The following is a 17,527-nucleotide window of genomic DNA, read 5'->3' as shown; positions in this document are numbered from 1 at the left end:
TCCCCCAGCTCCGCTTGTGCCACGGATACTGAGCTGGAAGAGATGGAGCTGTCAGGGCCAGTTGCTGAAAACATCTCAGACATCCTCAAGGACATAAACCTACGCACCACTGACCTGGATGAAGATGAAGATGAGGATGAGGATGTTCGTTTATAGCTGGTGTGAGGGTAGCAGTCCATCACACTCTTCAGTGAGCCAGTCTTCTTGTGTTTGCTCCTCCAAGAGAAGCTTTTGGATGTTCTTTGCAATCCCCACAGAGGAATGATTCAGCTGGCAGGAGGGACATCAGACTGACCCTTTCTTCTGCTGCCTTCCCTCCGTGCAGACTGTTAGGCTGCTGCACTATTCGGGCATGTGCAGGCGACAGATGTGGACTGCAAGGTGCCTGACTGCAGGCTTACAGTGCTCAGGCTTGTGCCATGGCAGAGCACACTCTAACAGGACATGGATACTGCTGGACACAGTCAGGATGCTCTGGGTCAATCTGCCATGTGAAGGTGGAGGATCAGTTCTCACTCACCATGGGTGCCATCCTTCCAGTCACACCAGGCCTGCACGCAGCAGAGTAACACAGCCAGACCTCCAGCCTGGAAGCATACTGCTGCTTCTGACTGCCACCCTGTCCTTGTTACTGCAGCTCCTTTTCACTGGCTCTTACCTTGCACCCCGCCAAACATTCCCATGTAGAACATTTTTATTCTTTCTCAATTATTACTCTGGGATTTTCCTGGATGGGGATGCAGTTAGGAGCTTCTCCTCTGTCCTATAGCTGAGCCATGCTCTAGAAACAGATGGGAGGAAAATATTTGGTATATGTCTCATGCCTTGAATTCAGCCAAGGCTTTAGAAAACACTGGAAGGGAGAAAAGCTTCTTTGTTTTCCCATCATCTCTGGAATTTTAAAACAGAATGGGAAAATCTTAAGTAAGAGCATCCTCAGTGCTGGGGGAAGAGGAGTAAAACAGCATATATGTACCTATATTTCAAATAATTGTGTTTGTCTCTCTGAATCGCTGTTCACAATTTTCCACAGTTACAGTCTTAAAATATAAGAACTCAAGAAAAAAAAAAAATGGAGTGTTAGCAGGCTGCCAAGAAATACAGCAGAGGGAAGCTACATTTTCTACACTTTGAAAACAGGCTTCTTTCTGAAAACTCCAGTTCTCTTCCCTGGTAATTCTACCCTGCCTACTTTCCACATATTTCTGCATACCTCAGATCTGAGAATTCCAGCTCTCACTTTTGCCAGCTTGTCTCTGTTGTGACTAACAGCAGAGACCTCAACCCTTGTCTGCAGCATCCCTCTCGATTCCAGTTCTAAATCTGGAGCAGATCTGCATCTTGCAAAAACACGTCTTGTCAGTTCGTGTCATGCATGCAAAGCCTTGGCATCCAAAGGTAAGATGCTGCTTTAATTCACCGCTCTTGTGAGGTCTTCTCAGTAAACAGGCAAAACCAAATTCTGTGTATTCTGCAGCTTCTTCTAACAGTCTACATCTCTTTCTACCATATTTTTGGTGGCTCATAGCACTTAGATGCAGTCCCAAACAGACTATTAGATGTGTTTCCACTTATTAGCAACAGAGAAGAAATCGAGGCTCTGAAAATACGTTCTTAGGGGTGTTCTCATTCCCCTTACTGATATTAGTAAAGCATTATCTAACTTAGAGTGACCAGTTCTACTTTAACACGTGATTTTCCATAAGCTGTCTCAGGAGCAAGTCAAAAATATCATTACCTCTAACCCAGTCACCAAAGGAAAATTCCCTCCTGGCTTTAATTCCAAGGATTGACCTTGCACCAATTCCTCTCTGATGATGCTTATGGTGGGAGAGTCTGTGACAAGCTTACAGTAGAAGGAAATCTTCCCCATTTAGTCTCTTGAAGAGAGAGAAATTAATTTTTGCCGTCTGGAATTCAGAGCCCACCAGATCTGTTCTGTTTTTGGCACCAGATCACTCTTTATAAGCTAACTGGGGACAGCCTTTCCCTGCCTTAATGATCATCTGTCCTCCAGGAGCCACCCTGTCCTTGTGAGGAGACAGTGGTGATCTGAGGGCAAGTCTCCTGCACACAGCAGCTGCTTGCATCCACCACAGGGGCACGTTTGTGTCTGCCAGGCACCAGCAGAGCCTCCCCACTACCTTTGTGTCACCTTCCACTGCCTGCAGAGAAGAGGCAAAACAACTGCTTCTTTTTTTTTTTTTTTCTCAGGGAATTGTGATAGTCCCTTATATAAGCAGAGGAGAAAGGACACTCCTTTTACGAAAGCAAAACTATTGAGTGAGTGACAACACTGAGACCAAACCTGTTCTGAGGGTCTAAGCACACTCCAGAAGGATGAGTTTCTCCAAGTCATCCCCAGCCTTACTGCACAGACTTGTATTTTACAGCTTAACCACATGCTTCCACTGAGACAGATGAGACAAGGAGAAACTTTTCAGTACACCTCCCCCTTCTCTCTCCTGAATACAGATATATGCTCTGCTCCAGTCCCACACTTCTCCTACAGTGTGTGACAGAAGAACTGGGATGTACTGGCTGAGAAAGCAGATGGGAGTCTAAATCAAAGCCAGTGAGTGTGTGAGTCATGACAGACAGATTGTGAGCTGGAACAAAAATGATGCACATGGAGAGGCTTGGGGAGCTTGGAATGAAACCCTGGCTAACCTGGAAAGCTTCTTGAGGCTCATCACTTGAGATTGCAAGAGAACACCTGTGTGCCCACATAGGCACACACAGGTACCTCTCCATTCCTGCTGCCTTTAGCTGTCCCTGGGTTACTGTGAGGAGGGATTGCTCTCTGGGAAGGGGGGGAGTGAAAGGTGGGTGTAACTGCTGCTCTTTGTAGACACTATTCAAGATCCATTCCAGGTATTGCCTCCACTCATGGAACAGATGCAGCATTCATCTGCACCATTTTCTCACCTTGATTCATACATCAAAATGCATAAGGAGCCAGGAGGGGACAAAAAACACTCTGCCAAGATGGCTTGCAAAGGCTAAAGTTGTTTCCACTTCCATCTTATCAGTAAAATCTTCACTGACCTGATGCCAAGTACATTAATAGGTGCAAAATGTGCAGTAAAATAATACTAAGCCTACCTTTGTCAAGGGAACTTTAAGCTATCCCAGTAAACCTCCTCAAAGTTTAAACTTGAAACCTTTGTCCAGCAAACAAAGCCACACTGATCTATCACTCTAAAACCTGCATCTCCCATCCTATCCAAATACCATAGACTTGATTAGCTACAGGGAAAAGTAATTTTTTTCTCAACCTAAAATATCCCCAGAATTTGTATCAACTGTGAGGCCTCCCCATATAGACAGAAATCCACATCTAGCAAAAAACTGAACTCTTCCTTCCACATGGCACTTAAGGGTGAAAGCAGAGTCTTGTTTTTAAATGCTTCAATATAAGGAATTGAAAAAAATAGGGAAAACTTAAGGTTGGTAAGACAACAAGTGGGACTTTACGTAAAAGACTTGGCCATGAGCCAAATAAAGGAGAAAAGACATGGAGATAAACTTCTGATCAATAAGAAAGATTTGCCTCAACAAAGTAACATTCTTGGTTGCCAAATTATTTGAGACTAAAACAATTCTAGTTTTCTAAGCCTATGGACAAAAACAATTAGTACAGGCAGAAACAGAGAGACAGGTAGAGTCTATACAAATAACATCTCCCTTCTGCCCAGTTATGCAAATACTGTATAGAAGTGTGTGTTTTTTGGCCAAAGAGTACAAGACCAGCAATAACCAGCAAACCAAGTGAAGATCCCTCTTTGCCAAATTAGTCCAAACCCAGAAAGGGCATAATTAAAAACAAACCATTAAAAATATAGCCACAGCAAGCACTATGTTCATGTTCACTTATGTTCATGGCCACATAAGCAAATATGTGGGCACAGCTCTCATAAAAACTTAATCAACACTGGAGACCAGTAATTAAAATTTACACATAAAAGCCATGCATGAGCATTAGGGTTAGGGTCTCAAGACATGAAGCAAAACTTTTTAATGCTGTGTTTGTGGGAGCTAAGCTTAAACTGGTCCTGACTGTGAGCCCAGGCTGTTCTTGTGTGTCCCCCATGCCACCGGACAGACAACCCTGTGCACCTGCACTCAGGCACACATACAAACATCACCTCTGTCAAATCACAGCTGTGCAGTAACAGAAAACTCTCCAAATCAGTTTCCCGTGCCTTGAGCTCCTTCCCACAGCCTGCTGGATGTCACCAAGTCCCAGTGCAGCCTCATTGTAAGACAAACAAGGCAGTGCTGTGGACACTGCTGGGACCAGATGGCTAAAGCAGGTAGAGTCTCACCCAAACCTACTACTAGTTCAAGCACTGGACTTTCAAATGAGCATTTGCTCCCATCCCAGCCTTTTTAGTGTGCTGCTAGTGCAAACATCTTGTGCTGTGTAGTAAAACCAGGCATAGGAACATTTCTAGCCAAATTGAAGAATTGCACCCGATATGGAGAAGAATGTCCAGCTAAGGAAAAGTCCAGGAGCAAATTCATAAAAAAAACAGAATGCAGAGAAATGAAAATATGAATTGCCTGCTTTAGAGGAACAACAATCTAAGTATTGCTAGCATGTGACTGAATGGCTACTCAGTTTGAAGAACAGAAGGTAAAGCTACAAGGCATACTGAGATATATTCAGAATTAAAGTCACATAAACTCAAGCTAGAAGCTTTTCAGTTTTTCCCACAGAAACAATGCAAAAGACAGTAATGGAAGGTTTATGAGAAATACATTTGAAAGGAAAAAAAATCTGCTTTTCTCTCCCCCCTCAAACTTCTATAGTGCACTTAAGCAAATGGGCTGTGACAAGAAATGGGAACTGAGATGGCTGGATTGTGACCAAGCATGCCACAGAATCCTATGCCTAACTCAAATTTGCATTTTCTCTGGCACAGAAGATAGGATCTCTCTGAGGAACCGTGTAGAAAGTATCCTTGCAACTGGCAAAGTGGAGATCTGGTGAGGTGCACAGCAAGAATGCTCGTATGCCTTTTTTAGTTACCCTTTTCATTAGTCACTTAGAAGTAACATATGAGGTGTTGTAAAACAGCAACATGAGACAAACATATGGCAGGTTTGCCATCTAGTCTAAACAGAGAAATAAGCAGAAAGTGGAGATGAGAGCCTCAGGCAGATCCCACAGAATGAGGTTTGTGCTGGGACTAAGCAGCTAAATCCAGAGAAGATGAACTTAACTCAGGGGTAAGTCTAACCCAGTATGATGACAAAAGGGTTCTTCTAGGTGAAGCATTGCAGCAGCTGGACACCATCTTTGCAGCATAATGTGAAATTAAGTAAAAAAGACATTTTTCCTATGCAGAGGTATGACTTCCAGGACAAGAGACATTTTGTTTTCCCAGGGACTCAAGTCTTAAACATACATGGAATAACTGATTTCATTTGACACGCTACATTTCAAAAAGAAAGCAGTTTAAAGGCCATTTGGAAAAAAATAAAACCCCCACAACACAACATCAACAACAAAAAAAATCAAAACAAACAAAAAACCCAAACAAAAACCAACCAACCAACCAAAAACAAAACAAAAAACCCCACACACACCAAAAAAGCCCAAATAAACAAAAAACACCAGACAACCAAAGAACCCAAAAACAAAAACCACACACAAAACCATGAGAGAGTAAGGGAAGACTTACAAGGATCAAAAAAAAGAATTATTTTAAAACCCTCAAAAAAAGACGAAAAAAAACCTAAAGCAGTTAAGTAAGTGTGTCTTATGCAAGTCACAATTAATTCTATGGACATAGTTATGCAGACATACATACCAAGTGGTGGGTGGCAATCTATTCGGTAGCAAAAGCAGGTAAACTGGAAAGAAGCAAATTAAATTCAAACAGAACAGAGAAAGCAAAGATCAGCAGGGCAAGAGACACTGCTTAGCTCCTGGAAGAACCAGAGTCTGAAAAGCACAAGTATCTTGACAAGGGAATACCTTTTGTGGCTAGAATTTAGAAGTCTTATATGGCAAACAAACAGCTACTGGATCTGCCTAATGTCCTGTATCAGAAGCAAATGACACAACAATGTTGGAAGTGCAGAGATGTTTCTTTCCCTCTGGGTCGACCCAATTCCCCAATCTGCTATGAGGACAGTGAGCTAAGAAGCATTTAAAACTGAAATGTGAACCCAGAGTCATGCTACCCAATGTCAGTTCCTTTTACAACCCAAGCATCAGACACCTTTCTGTGTCCTGTCCTAATGGACTGTTGTGGAATTTCTGTCCAACTCTGAGTCAGATGTGTCTGCATCTCACCAGTATTGGGACAAAACTTTTAATATCACCTGGAATATGCTTATTCAGTAGAACAGGAAAACTCACTGTGCTAAATCAGAAGATTCTATTGATATGATGCTTTCTATCCTCAGATCTGGCCTAGGATTCATGTCCTGGTAGTCACAGACACACATCAGATTTTAGCCCTGTATAGACAAACATGTGATGTTCTTTCTTAATGAGAAATCAGGTATTTCCCACTCTGGGGTGCTTCCCCAAGCCACCATGGATCCTTTTAAATGTGGTCCCTGAGACTATCTCCTTGAAACCCACCCCCTCTTCTCAGGATCCTCCTTCCTCAGACGCAACTCCCCTGGTACCAGTCCCACAGAAATAAAACACTTCCACCAGCCAGGAGGGCAAGACCACATTCTGTTTAATAACAACTCCATAAAGGACTGTACATGCTATTTTTGAGCTACCTCCCCTCCTCTACTGTGGTTGCTGCCACGTACAGGCATGGAGGTGTGCAGTGCCATATAGTTCTCTAAGTCTATATGTAATGTGTGCACATGTATGCAGGTGGTTGCACATGGATGTATTTATATATAGCTTTGTAGAAGTGTTTATCTCGTAAGTCACATTATCAAAACATGCGAAGTATATCCAACAAAATTTTTCAGGCAAACATGTTTTGGAGCTGGAAGACCAAAGGCGAATCAGACTCTTTTTAGTTATTAAGGGCCATTGTGGGACAACGTAAGGAGGAAAGCTTTCAGTAGTGGGTCCCTTTTTGTTTTAGTTCCATTCAGTACTTTCTCCCCAAACATCAATGCACCTCTGTAAACACTAGCTTGAAAGGATACATATAGTCACCACGCAGCCTCCCTGCTCCAGAAAACACGCACAGGCTTGGGGGAAGCCCTTGAAAATTGCTTTGCAGCAACCTCCATTGTCCCATACGCTTATGCCAAAGTAGTTTCAGATACTGAGAATACAACATTTAGTTGTAAACCTTTAGTTATTTTTACACATGCTTCAGGAATCCATTCTGCATGCCACCCCTGAGACTCCCATCCACCACCCTCGTACCTCCCAAATCCTCTGCTGTACCCACTCACGTCTGAAAAGAGCTGAAACAGGAGAAATCTTGTTCCCTGTAAAATTACTTTTGAGTTCCAATTTTATAGTGTAGGGATTCCCAGAGACCTCCAGTCATGCACAACATCCACAAATCAGAGGAGAAAAATTAAAGCCAAACAAGAATATATACCTGCAAAAGAGCTTTTTGCTTGCTAAGTTGCTCAAGCATGCAGTATCTAAAAAGAAGGAAAATCCACCTACACTTGCCTCATGGGAACATGGCAGAGCTCTGGAAGAGGGTTCTTAACCTTGTGGCCTCCAATCCAATCATGACTGGATTTCCATGCCTAACGAAAATGAATCCAGAAGGCCAATGAATCTGGACTACATGCCTATATCTTATTAGAAGCAAATCTTGATGCACAATCTTGTTTCCATAATGGAGAAAAGCCATTTTAGATGTTTTTGCAAGCATGGACATTTGATCCCTTACAGGAAAGCAAAAACTATACTAGATTTCAGAGGGCATTTAAAATGTCCCCAGCTGAAGGAGATGAGGAAGAACCTAATAGGAGCATTCTTTCCACAGAACACTGCAACCCCTCTCTTCCCAGAAAATGGCAGCTACTACACATCAGTAGGTAAGTCCTGCCCATGTCAGAGGGGTTGGGCTTGATGATCTTCAAGGTCCCTTCTAATCATTCTGTGATTCTGTGGTATCTGCACTGAGAACATTCTTAAAGAAGTCTTTACAGTTTTAGTAAACATGCTCTTTCTCAGAATCACAGCCTGACTAAATTTTTCCTCTTCCAACAATGTGTATCTGCACCGGAAAATATCACATATTTCTTTTATTTTGTGCAGACCAACACTGACAATCATAGAGCTTCTCTTCATTTACAAGGAAAAAATAACACTTCGATCTGCCTATGCTGGGGAAAAATGTCAGTGCAAGGATGTATATAGACCCTGATGTTCCAAGTGCAGATCCTCCATGTCCATTTGTTAACATAACAACCTCATGCCTTACCCCAGTCAATCCATGGAGCTGCTGGGAGAGCATAGTCTGAGACAGAGAGAGACACTGATCTGGCACAGCAGTGCAGCTCTTCTGCTTCTGCACAGGTTCACTACTACTTAGCCTGGGAAAAGCCCATGGTACAAAAGAGGCACCTGACATTGACTTTACAGCTTGCAATCATATTTGAAACTGTGCTTTAATGACTGTAGGCTGTCCTACACATACATTTAGTTCTAATAGGCACCATTTTACTCACATTTTCCCTGTTTATTTTTCCTTTCCCTGAGCCATGGCATAGAAATCTTTCCCTGTCAGATTGCTACAGGGGAGGAAAATCAAAGATGAAAGTATTCGTTATCTACATTTTTCCAGTTGTAAGTTGCTGATAATCTCTGTATATGAATTAATTTTTTTTCTTTCCTTTCTTTTCTACTTTTCTTTCAGAAAAGGTCAAACAGTTAGTTAAAAAGATATGCCAGAGTTGTCTTAACAAGGAACAATGCTAAATCCACCTGGGAGAAATTAGAAGGAAGAGCTTAGACTTTGCCAATGTTGCTCTGCTTTTTATAGCATTTAGAGGCAGGTTATCTGAGTTTGCTTCTCCTTCTAGGCAATTCCAATACAACAGTTAAGGCAAACTAAGCTGAATTTAGGTATTTTGGGTTTCCAGTGAGATCAGAACTCACACTAACTTCATTTGGGCAAGGAATAAGTTCTTATTTGGTGTATTTCTCATACGATTTCCCTGAAGAACTAAGCACACTGTGAACTGTTTTTAAGACAATGAAAGCTAGCAGGTACCCAGATTCAGGGAGGTCACTTTCCTATCACTGCCTTAAAAAAAAAAAAAAAAAAAAAAAAAAAAAAAGGGCATGGCTTGGACTAAGGAGTACCATAAGCTGGAATGATCCTGGACCTACAGCTTGTATAGCAATTCTGTACCAGGAGTCTGCCATGAAGCTTCTTACCTGTGTTGTGTAAACAAAGGACATCAAGCTTTTCTTGACCTTTTTCCAAGCCTTTCTCTCCACGTCTTTTCCCCTCTGCCACACACAGTGGTGCAGAAGCCTGTCACACAAAGAGATGACTTTCCTTCTCCTGTTCTCTTCTCTCAGGCTAAAACTAACATTTTTCATTGCTGCTGTACACAGTACAGCAGGTTCTGCCTAGGAGTGAAGTACTCTTCTGCATCTCACACTAGACTGGAACTGGCCTGAAAATAGGGGAAAATATCCCTTCCAACAGCTGTGCTTCACTCTTAAACAAGTCTCCCCTCTTGCAATTACAGGACAAGACTTATCAGTATCTTTAGCTGCCGTAGAGTGTAATCACTGAGTGCACACACGATTTGTGCGTGGTAATTTTATTCATTTCATGCATATATCAAGTTACTCATGTCCTCCTGCCCAGTTTCCAGGGTTTAACTCAAAGGGGCCTGTGGAAGGGAACAGTGAGGCAAACAACAGGGCATAAATAACAAAGACCAAATCGAATAAGAGCATACTAAAAATTCCAAGGAAAACACTAAGGCAGACAATGGGGAATAATCAGCTTAAGCCAATTTAAGTTTCATCTGCAACTAGTCTTCCACGTGACCATCTACATGTTTCACCAGCCCTCAGTGATGCCTGTCTCACCAAGAGAAGCAATATGAAGAGTTCATCCCACTGAAACCTTTATTTAGGTAGAGGACTGGGTTAGTTTTCAATGGGGCCAGTTCCTGAGCAGCCAAATGAGTGTTAGTGCTGGTGTTTTTTAGGCAGTAGAAGTACAGAGCTGGTGGTGATGGAAGAGAGGAGGCAGGACAGCTCCTTTGAGCAGCTTAGACTCATCACAAAGATGCCATTTCTAAGTGCACTTTCCCAGTTTTTCTAACCTGATATAAAGGAAGGCCAGCTGCTGAGAACAGCACTCTCCCTCTGCTCACAGCTCTTCCATCTTCACTTTTATAGCAGGGTGAAAGCCCCTGGCTTGGTGTGGGCCAGCTGTGCATCAGCAGCTGCCCACAGGTTGGGGGAGGTGAGCAGAGTTCCTCCTCCTTCAAAGCAGCTCACCACTGGATGAGTTTAGAAGTGTGGCTAAACTCTGTTCTCTGCAGCAGGCCTGTCCTGAAATGTGATGTTGCCATTTTTTAAGGGGGAAAGCAAGCGGATGGCTTGTCAGCAGCTTCCCAAAAGAAAATGATAATTTAGAGGCACATAAAACTGAAAGAAGCAGATTAACTTCTCTGACCCAGAGCCTGAGGTAATGGAATTGAACAGAACACAGAAGGCTTGTAAAGAAAGCTTCAGATTTATATAAAAGAAAAACCTATGAAATAGTATAACTAATCAGGTATGAGCAATCATGGGAGAAGAAACAAATCAGAATTTTCTTTCAGCAGAAGATTTAAAATTAGGGTTACTTCTGTTTAAGCCTTCTTTCATGTTTAGCACAGTAATTTCAACAAGTTCCTACTGTAGACAGGCTTGGCGGAAAGATGGGAATCTTCCACCTTCACTACTTCAAGAATATCCCAAATTTTCTGTAGCGTAGCTTTGCTTCATAATGGGTTTGTGGAAGCAGAGCTCAATTTCTCAGTAACTGCAGATCAGGGATACTGAGATTACCTTTCCTTCTTATTTACAGCCTCACAAACACAAATTGGGCTCTGACTATTTGGCTGGACTCTCTCCAACTCATCCCTCTTCACCAGGATAAAGGGAGACTGCGGGCCAAATTCCACTCACAGAGCACCTGTGCCTCCCATATGCTTGAATAGGTGTATCTATATAATAACAGCTTTTCTGGGAAACGTACAGTAGGTTCCAGGTCTCTCTCTCTGATATTGGATACACAGGCAGCAGGCCTGTTACATAAGAAAAGGCCAGATTATACAAACAATTTTCCACTTTCAAAGACATTCAAACTGCCTTTCCAGTTCAGCTCAGGCTGCTCAGTCAGGTGGCAAGTGTGGACAGGAAGACCTGCTCTCTAGTCAAACCCCTAGCAATTAGCTCTATTGGATTGTGGAGAGGTATGAAAAATAGCCTTTTTCTTTCTTTTAGGAAAAGGCTGAAATTTTATTATTCACAGAATGTTAACACATTTATGAAAAAAAAAAAAAACCAAAACAGAATTTAGTAAGCTGGAAAGGTTTTACAGAGAGTGGTGTTCAAACCAGTCTGTATCCACAAAGAATGAGGCTATCTACAGGTTTTTAGCAGGTTATGGAACTATACAGCAGAATATAATTCAGAGGCTAGAAGAATCTTCAGATTTTCTCTTTCTATTAGACTCCACAGAATTTTCTGTAAGGTAATTTTTTTCATACTTTTCCCTATGTAGATAACTCCCTGTCACTATCTTTCATGGAGATTCCTTTTAGACATCAGTCAGACATCTTAGTACATGTACCACATATCCATATTAAAGAAGCCCTGGGCAAGTTGATCCACTTGTCCCAGTCCTGTAAACAACAGAGAGGGATCATTAGAAGCTACTCTGAAAGTTACCATAAACATCCAGATTGGTCCTAGAGAGGCACACGGGAACAAAATGGTTTGGAGAAAGAAACAAGCCACCCAAATACCCCACAAAGATATGCACTCAACCATTTTTGTTTCCCTTAAGACCTCTTAAAATAGAAATAAAAATAGCTTGAAACTTATTTACTCATCTGCTGAGGTGCTATTGGCACTTGCCCCATCTCCCTTTTCTGGCTAGTGTGGTTTCCCAGGCCCTGCTCCACAACTGGCCCAAGCCAGTTCAGGACAATGAACTACCACTGGCCCTGCAAGAACTATAGGAGATACAGATTTTTATCAAGCCTTGCTGTCCAGGGGAGGTTAGTACCTGAATGTGTAAACATCTTTGAAGAGATATTGAAAGGTCATCATTCAGGAGAAGAGTGACCTCCTTAGAAAGACAGAAGCAAGACCAAGCAAACACATACACATAAAAAAAGATGGGTCACTAAAACTTTTCTCTTTTGCCTATTCCAAATTACCAGTCTTACTTAAATATCCCAGAGGTCTTTCATTTAGAGGTGCAGTGGAGAGGGAAGACAGATCTACTTGAAGCAGACTTGGCTGGAAAGACCTGGGTCTTGGAAAAGGAGTCCCTCTTTCTGCAGCTGCCTGTGTCAGTGGGAAAAAGCTGAGTGGGGTAAAGTTCTTCCTGAGAGCCCCATTCCTACTTTTCACAATTCCTGGACATCATTTGTCTTGCTTGCCAGGAGCTGTCTGAACTCTGAGACTCGGTGATATTCCTTCAGTCACATTTTATTCACCTTACATTCTTCCCTGAAAATTTCCAGAAACTAAACCTCAAGTAGGGAAGAAGCATGTATCACTCTCCTGTCATCAAAAAACACACCAAGCCTGAAGAGGAGGCAAAGAAGAGACAAATGTATCATGAATTAAACAGAGCAAATATGAGTCAGAGTAAGTGAGAAAGAGTTGCTCCTGGAACAGTATGGCAGTGTCCAGGCAAATTCCTTTCACTAGCTCATCAGATTGAGCATCTGATCTACATCCATGCTCTGCTGATGCTTCCTTGCAAGAGGTCCTGCAATTAAAACTCAGCACTTAGGTAATCTCAGCTGGTTCTCTTCAGTCCTCCAGCAAAATCAATAACCTTGTACAATTTTTGCTTTTGTCCCTGGTTTTTTTTCTGGTGAGCTGAAAGGAAACAATTTCCTTTCAAAACCTCTCCCTCTCAAAAGAAGGTCAGTAAAAAAATGTCAAGGAACTGCAAGAGACCAAATTCCCCCTAATCAGAGAATCATGTTTTTTAAACAAAAAATATATAACCTGTACAAATAGGGAAAACTCCTGAAATCAGCTTTCTCCATACCTAAAAAAGAGATGGGAGGGAAAAACAAACAGATCAAGTGCTGAGCATTATTTACACTGCTTGGGGGTAGGAAATCAAGAGAAGAAAACATATGCTGGAAGAAGACAAATAGGAGGAGAAAATTTCCTCTCACCCCTTTTCCTCCAGCTATATTTGGCACTGCAGTAGTGGCAGAAATGGGAAAGGTGTGGTATTTCTGTTAAGTCGTGACTGGAATACAGGCCTTTCCCATTACTAACTGCTTCATTATGAACACTTATCCAGCATATAAAAAAGGCTAAAAAAAAGCACAAAACCTGAAAACTCTGATGTAAACTAGGTATCTAGTGATCTCATATCTGTACACACTGTTCCTGGACCTGCTGCCTACCCTCTGGGTCTCCCCATTCTGCTGGCAAGGAAAAGACAGAAGGACACAGCAGCAAGCACCAAGATGGACATGTCCTCAAGCCCCCTGCAAGAGTCAGCTTTTAGTGACTGTCTCTGTAGCTGAAAATGTTCTCTCCACTGGCTTCCAGTGCCTACTGCCAAGAGGACACACCACTCTTGCCAGCTCCTGGGAAGGCAGAAATGTCAAAGAGAAAAACAAATAAATGAAAGAGACCAAAGCATGAATATCTGAGAGCAGGGTTAGATTTGTATCTGTATCCATTCTCCCAAGCCACAGCAGAGCTGTGCCCACAGAGCCACACTGGCAGCACAGCCCGGGCCCATGGAGTGCAGTTTGTATCCATCAAACCTACAGCTCTGTATCAAGGTGCTACTGAGGAGGATCTGGTCACACAGCCCATTTCATCTCAGTATGGTCTGTATCGAACACAGCCTGATCCTCTGCATCAGCCACAATTGCAACACTAGGGCAATCTAGATCTGCAAAGCCACACCTTCATTTTAAACCAGTTTATACTCATGTATTCTATCAAAGGGGCCCAAGTCCAGAGACCAACATCCATTCTGCCAAGATGAATTATAGCCACAAAGCTGCTCCCTACACCAAGCCTGTCTCATCAGCCACATCCCCAGTACCAGAAGAGTTTGTATCCACAGCCAAGACTTTGTATTAAAAAGATTTAGAAATTATTTACCAATCCAGATCTCTCCAAGCACACCACATGTTGCCCAGAGCAATGAAAATCCAAAATATATGTCCGTGGGGGAGGGGAAGAAGAGGTTTTTATGTGTCAATCATTTTGAGATTTTCCTCGTTTAAAAAAATAATTAAATGTCAGGAATGGAAGGTGTGTCTGCTTGGAAATATGGGGAACTGGAGAGAAGAATCCCTGTAATTGCATTCCTTGCCACCCCTCTCTTTGTTCAGCAGTGATAAGAACTTCACAGAAAGCATCAGTTGTTTGTTTCTCCCTCTTCCTCATCGAAGGACTGCACCCCAGAGGAGGTGACATCTGAGACTTTGCGGCTCAGTGCAGCATGTTCCATCTCCTCTCGAGGAGACAAAGATTCCAGGTCCCGGCACACTGCATCATCCTCCTCTGGAGAGGGCTTCTTATTTAGGAGAGGAGCCTTCTCCAGCCGTGGGTTCCCTTCATCCTCAATGTGGTCCTCCATGTACGTGCTGGACTCAGCTCCACCCCCACCCTGAGCAGTCTGCAGGGGCCACACGTGGACCAGCCCCGTGCTCTGGATGAAGTTCTGCTCCTGCCGCTGCTGCTGCTGCAGCTGCTGCTGCTGGAGAAAGCTGCTCTGAAGCAAAATGCTCTCCTGAAGGTTTGTCTGGGACTCATCGAAATTCTGGCCCAGGTAGGAGCCGGTGGCTGGGGAGGCGATGAGGGACTGGTCGCTGGCCTCCCAGGCGTCGGACGAGCCCAAGCAGTACATGCCCTGCGAGACGTAGGAATGGGGCCAGCTATCGTACTGCGTCTGGGCCATGTGCTCTGCAGGCAAAGGAGGCAAACAACACACTGTCAGACACCCAGCTGGCTCAGCCAGGTAGCCTGTGTGCCTGGGCATGGAACTGTACTGCACAGGGTGCGGGAATCCTTTAGAGGGAAGCAGGGCAAAGAGAAAACACAGTTCTGGGCACTCGGCAGGTGACCTTGATTATACCCACAACTGACTCTAAGAGCTGGTAGCTTTCCACAGTTGTTCTATAAAAAGGCAAAAGGAACTGGGCTTTGGAGACTCCCTGTTAAGATTAGATTCTTTGGACAGCTCCACAAACAGGGATGACTCTAGCAGATCTGACTGGGGTTACAGAATAAAACAGGGTAGAGCAAAAAGAGACCAACATGACAACCAGAGCAGAAAGGGGCTGTCTGGAGCTCACCTTGGCTCTCCATCAGCTCCTGATAGTTCTCAGAGTAGTTGCCTGCTGGGTTGTCCTGATTTGAGTTTACACTCACATCCTCACCATCCATGGAGGACCAGGCCATGAGAGTCGCTTCAGAAATAGCAAATTGCTCCATCACCCCTGTGCCGAAGGAGACAGGGAAGGGAAGCAAAGATGTGTTCAAGTCTCCACTTCTCGCCATCATCCTTTACCCTATCTTTTGGTCACACTGTCCCACCCTGGTCCTATCTCAGCAATACCCATCACCCACAACTGGCCCTCACCCTCTCCACCTCCCATTCCTCTGGCAACATCCCAGCCATCAAGTCTCCCTCTACTTCAGCCACCCAAACACACAGCCTCTCCCGAGTGCTCTTCTCCAGCCCCTGCTCTTCAGTCTCTCGGGGATCCCGCCCTGGGGCACCCTGCCCTGCCCAGCCCAGGTGCCAAAGCAGGGCACCTGCGAGGAAGCGCGCCTCCTTCTCGCCGTCGCTGAGGTCCGAGTAGGCGTCGGCGTCCTTGCGCGCGCTCTCATGCGTGTGCTGCTGCTGCTGGCTCTGGGCCTTGCCCCAGCCCTGCCACTCGATCATGTGCGCCACGCGGCCCTGCCCCATGGCCGTCGGCTTCGTCACGTGGTCCTTCATGCTGCGGGATATCCCTAAGGGGCCAGACATTGGGAAACAAGGCAGGGCTATTACACAGCCCCAGCGTTCTCAGCGCGCTTTTCACCTCTCTGGGAAATGCAGCTTCTCCCCTCCTTTCCTGACAGGATGCATGACTAGGGCTGCGTGTCTCCCACCCTTCACTGCATCACTCTCCAGGGGAGTTTCTCCAACTTTCCTTGGACAAACTCTCAGAAGGAGGAAAAGGGGGAACCCCCTTTTACCCCCAAATATGAAAGACCATTTCCTTCCTTGCCTAGAATCCATTTAGGATAGAGTTGGGCATGAAGGATGAAGCCTGGAAGTGAACAAAATGGGGTTAAACCCAAGACTGAGGGGAAGCAATTGAAGATGTCTGAGCAGGGGTGCACAGTGAGAAGCCAACAGGAGTAAGACAAATCTGTTCTTTAAAAGGGCAACAACTGTGAGATTTCTTTATTTAGAACCACAGTGGTAGATACTCCTCTTAGGCCATGAAAAGGCAAAAGCCAGAAAGGAGCAGTTGTGCGAGCGACAGAGAGATATGGGAAGAGGCACAATGGCCTGTGGAGAGAAGCTGCAAAGGACAAAGTCAAATTTTGAGGACCTCACCAGAGAAAGATGACTTAGCCAAAGCCCCAATCCCATAAGCATTGGAGTTGCGTTTCAGCTTGGGGAGGATGGAGGTCGTATCTTCCATGGAGAGCTGAAAAGAGAGAGAATATGAAGAAATGATATACAGGAAGGAGAAAAGGAAGTGAAGTGAGAAAACAGTAGGAGTTGGAAGATGAGGAGCAGAAGCAAGCAGTAAGAACAAAAGAAGGAAAGGAAAAATTAGAGGCTATTTAACCAGGACTGGATATTGCACAGCACTGGGACTGACTGAGGCAAGGCCAGAGGGAGAGGCAGAGAGAGGCTGTGAGAAGCCTCCTGTTGGCAGCTGCCAGTCCTCCACAGACATGCTGCACCATTCCCAACTCTCTGTTAGAGATGCAAGACGTGGCTGATGGACAATTCAGGGATCTTGCAGTGGGGAGCTGTCAGTGATAGGCAAGCCATAGTAATGTATCATATATGCATCATACTACCAATTTTTTATTGTCACTTTGGGGTTTTTTTTTTTCTTCTTATATGGTCTTAATAAAATGATCATGACTGTATCAGTGATGAGTCGTGTTTCAAGCACCTGCATCTGTAAAGAAATTTGGTCTACAGCTCTGCTTAATTTTCTTTACTGTCTTTTCTATGTTTACCCTCAGTCCCTGAATAACAAGGACAGGGCACTATTGGGACAGGCAGCCGTCACAAACACCATCACAAAAATAATCTCTCAAGATGAATTCATCAGGCTTCTTCAGAGATGCCAGGCATTTCATATGAGGTTTAACTTT

General features: G+C 43.9%; 2 protein-coding genes across 3 annotated transcripts in view; one reads left to right on the top strand and one right to left on the bottom strand.

Annotated features, from left to right (window-relative positions):
* CLCN1 (chloride voltage-gated channel 1) overlaps positions 1-1,851 on the top strand; it is a 36,975-nt gene extending 35,124 nt beyond the window's left edge. Inside the window, 1 exon segment of the mRNA XM_056504325.1 lies at positions 1-1,851. Within this exon segment, the coding sequence (XP_056360300.1) occupies positions 1-156 (156 nt within the window). The 3' untranslated portion in view covers positions 157-1,851.
* Positions 1,852-6,686: 4,835 nt separating this feature from the next.
* The window catches only part of FAM131B (family with sequence similarity 131 member B), a 31,494-nt gene continuing 20,653 nt past the window's right edge, over positions 6,687-17,527 (bottom strand). Inside the window, exons 4-7 of one of the 2 annotated variants that reach the window (XM_056504689.1) lie at positions 16,749-16,842; positions 15,956-16,153; positions 15,493-15,636; positions 6,687-15,100 (exon numbers count right to left, since the gene is read on the bottom strand). In XM_056504689.1, coding sequence (XP_056360664.1) covers positions 14,553-15,100; positions 15,493-15,636; positions 15,956-16,153; positions 16,749-16,842 — 984 coding nt within the window. In that variant the 3' untranslated portion in view covers positions 6,687-14,552. The remainder of the gene's footprint in view (positions 15,101-15,492; positions 15,637-15,955; positions 16,154-16,748; positions 16,843-17,527) is intronic. The other variant, XM_056504698.1, reaches the window with a different exon arrangement.

The sequence above is a fragment of the Oenanthe melanoleuca genome, chromosome 1, assembly GCF_029582105.1.
Source record: "Oenanthe melanoleuca isolate GR-GAL-2019-014 chromosome 1, OMel1.0, whole genome shotgun sequence".
Classification (NCBI taxonomy): domain Eukaryota; kingdom Metazoa; phylum Chordata; class Aves; order Passeriformes; family Muscicapidae; genus Oenanthe; species Oenanthe melanoleuca.
The sequence above is the reverse complement of the archived record's forward strand: the minus strand, read 5'-3'. Positions and strand labels throughout refer to the sequence as shown.